The 896-nt window shown below is 30.8% G+C and overlaps 1 protein-coding gene across 2 annotated transcripts in view; it reads left to right on the forward strand.

Annotated features, from left to right (window-relative positions):
• NEBL (nebulette) overlaps positions 1 to 896 on the forward strand; it is a 510,414-nt gene that overhangs the window by 380,663 nt on the left and 128,855 nt on the right. The window contains exon 6 of one of the 2 annotated variants that reach the window (XM_004380542.2): positions 497 to 601. The exons of the other annotated variant lie outside the window; for it this stretch is intronic. Coding sequence (XP_004380599.1) covers positions 497 to 601 — 105 coding nt within the window. The remainder of the gene's footprint in view (positions 1 to 496; positions 602 to 896) is intronic. 2 annotated transcript variants of the gene reach the window in all.

Here is an 896-nt window from a genome sequence, read left to right on the forward strand (position 1 = left end):
TTAATCTTCATTTGTTTAATTCCTGCTTCTACTTCTTAATTGGTTATATCTGTCCTAATGGACTTCTTGCTTTCTACCTTCAGGGTAGGGCATTTTATTTCTGTTTGACCATAGGTTTAATTATTTAGGTCAGTGGCTTAAAAATAATAAACCAGAACACTTGTTTGAGTAAAAGAGAGTAGGTTTAATGATTTCTCTGGGCAAGCTGGGCAAACCAGGAACTGTAGTCACCATGGTTCCAATATACCTAGTGCTGATCCCTAAAGATAACTGTATCCTCGGTTATCTAAAGAAGAGTCTTTCCTTGATATGCGTCTTCACCTTTGCGATTCTGTGCTGGATATCAGTTTACTTGATTTGGCTTGTTTTGAGGGTTGTTCTACATTTGAGAATATACTTTAGAAAATACTTTGTCAACTTCAATCTTCTTTTTTAATAAAAGCTCATTAAAATTGTTTTTCTTCTCTCTCTCCTTATGTAAATTACTCTCTTTAAGATCCATTATAAAGAAGAGTATAAAAAGTCGAAGGACAAGTGCACATTTGTGACAGACACTCCTATGCTAAACCATGTAAAAAATATTGGTGCATTTATTTCTGAGGTAAGGTACCAAAAACTTGCAAAATAACTTGAATTTTATTTTTCTCTTTAAATAGATAAAAGTCTATGCATTAAAGTTGGAGAGTAATATTTTTGAGGGAACCATTCATTGACTGTTGAATTGAATCCATGTAACTTTTCATTTGAAGAGCATTTTAGAAGTTTTATGTTGACTAGAAAGACCAACTACATTAGCATTCATAATGTAATAGTTTATATTTCCAATTAATTTGTAAACAACATTTTTATTATTTTACAAAATAACAAATATTTATATTAAAGTAAGTCAAGACTTT

Source organism: Trichechus manatus, unplaced genomic scaffold, assembly GCF_000243295.1.
Source record: "Trichechus manatus latirostris isolate Lorelei unplaced genomic scaffold, TriManLat1.0 scaffold00075, whole genome shotgun sequence".
In the NCBI taxonomy this organism is placed as follows: domain Eukaryota; kingdom Metazoa; phylum Chordata; class Mammalia; order Sirenia; family Trichechidae; genus Trichechus; species Trichechus manatus.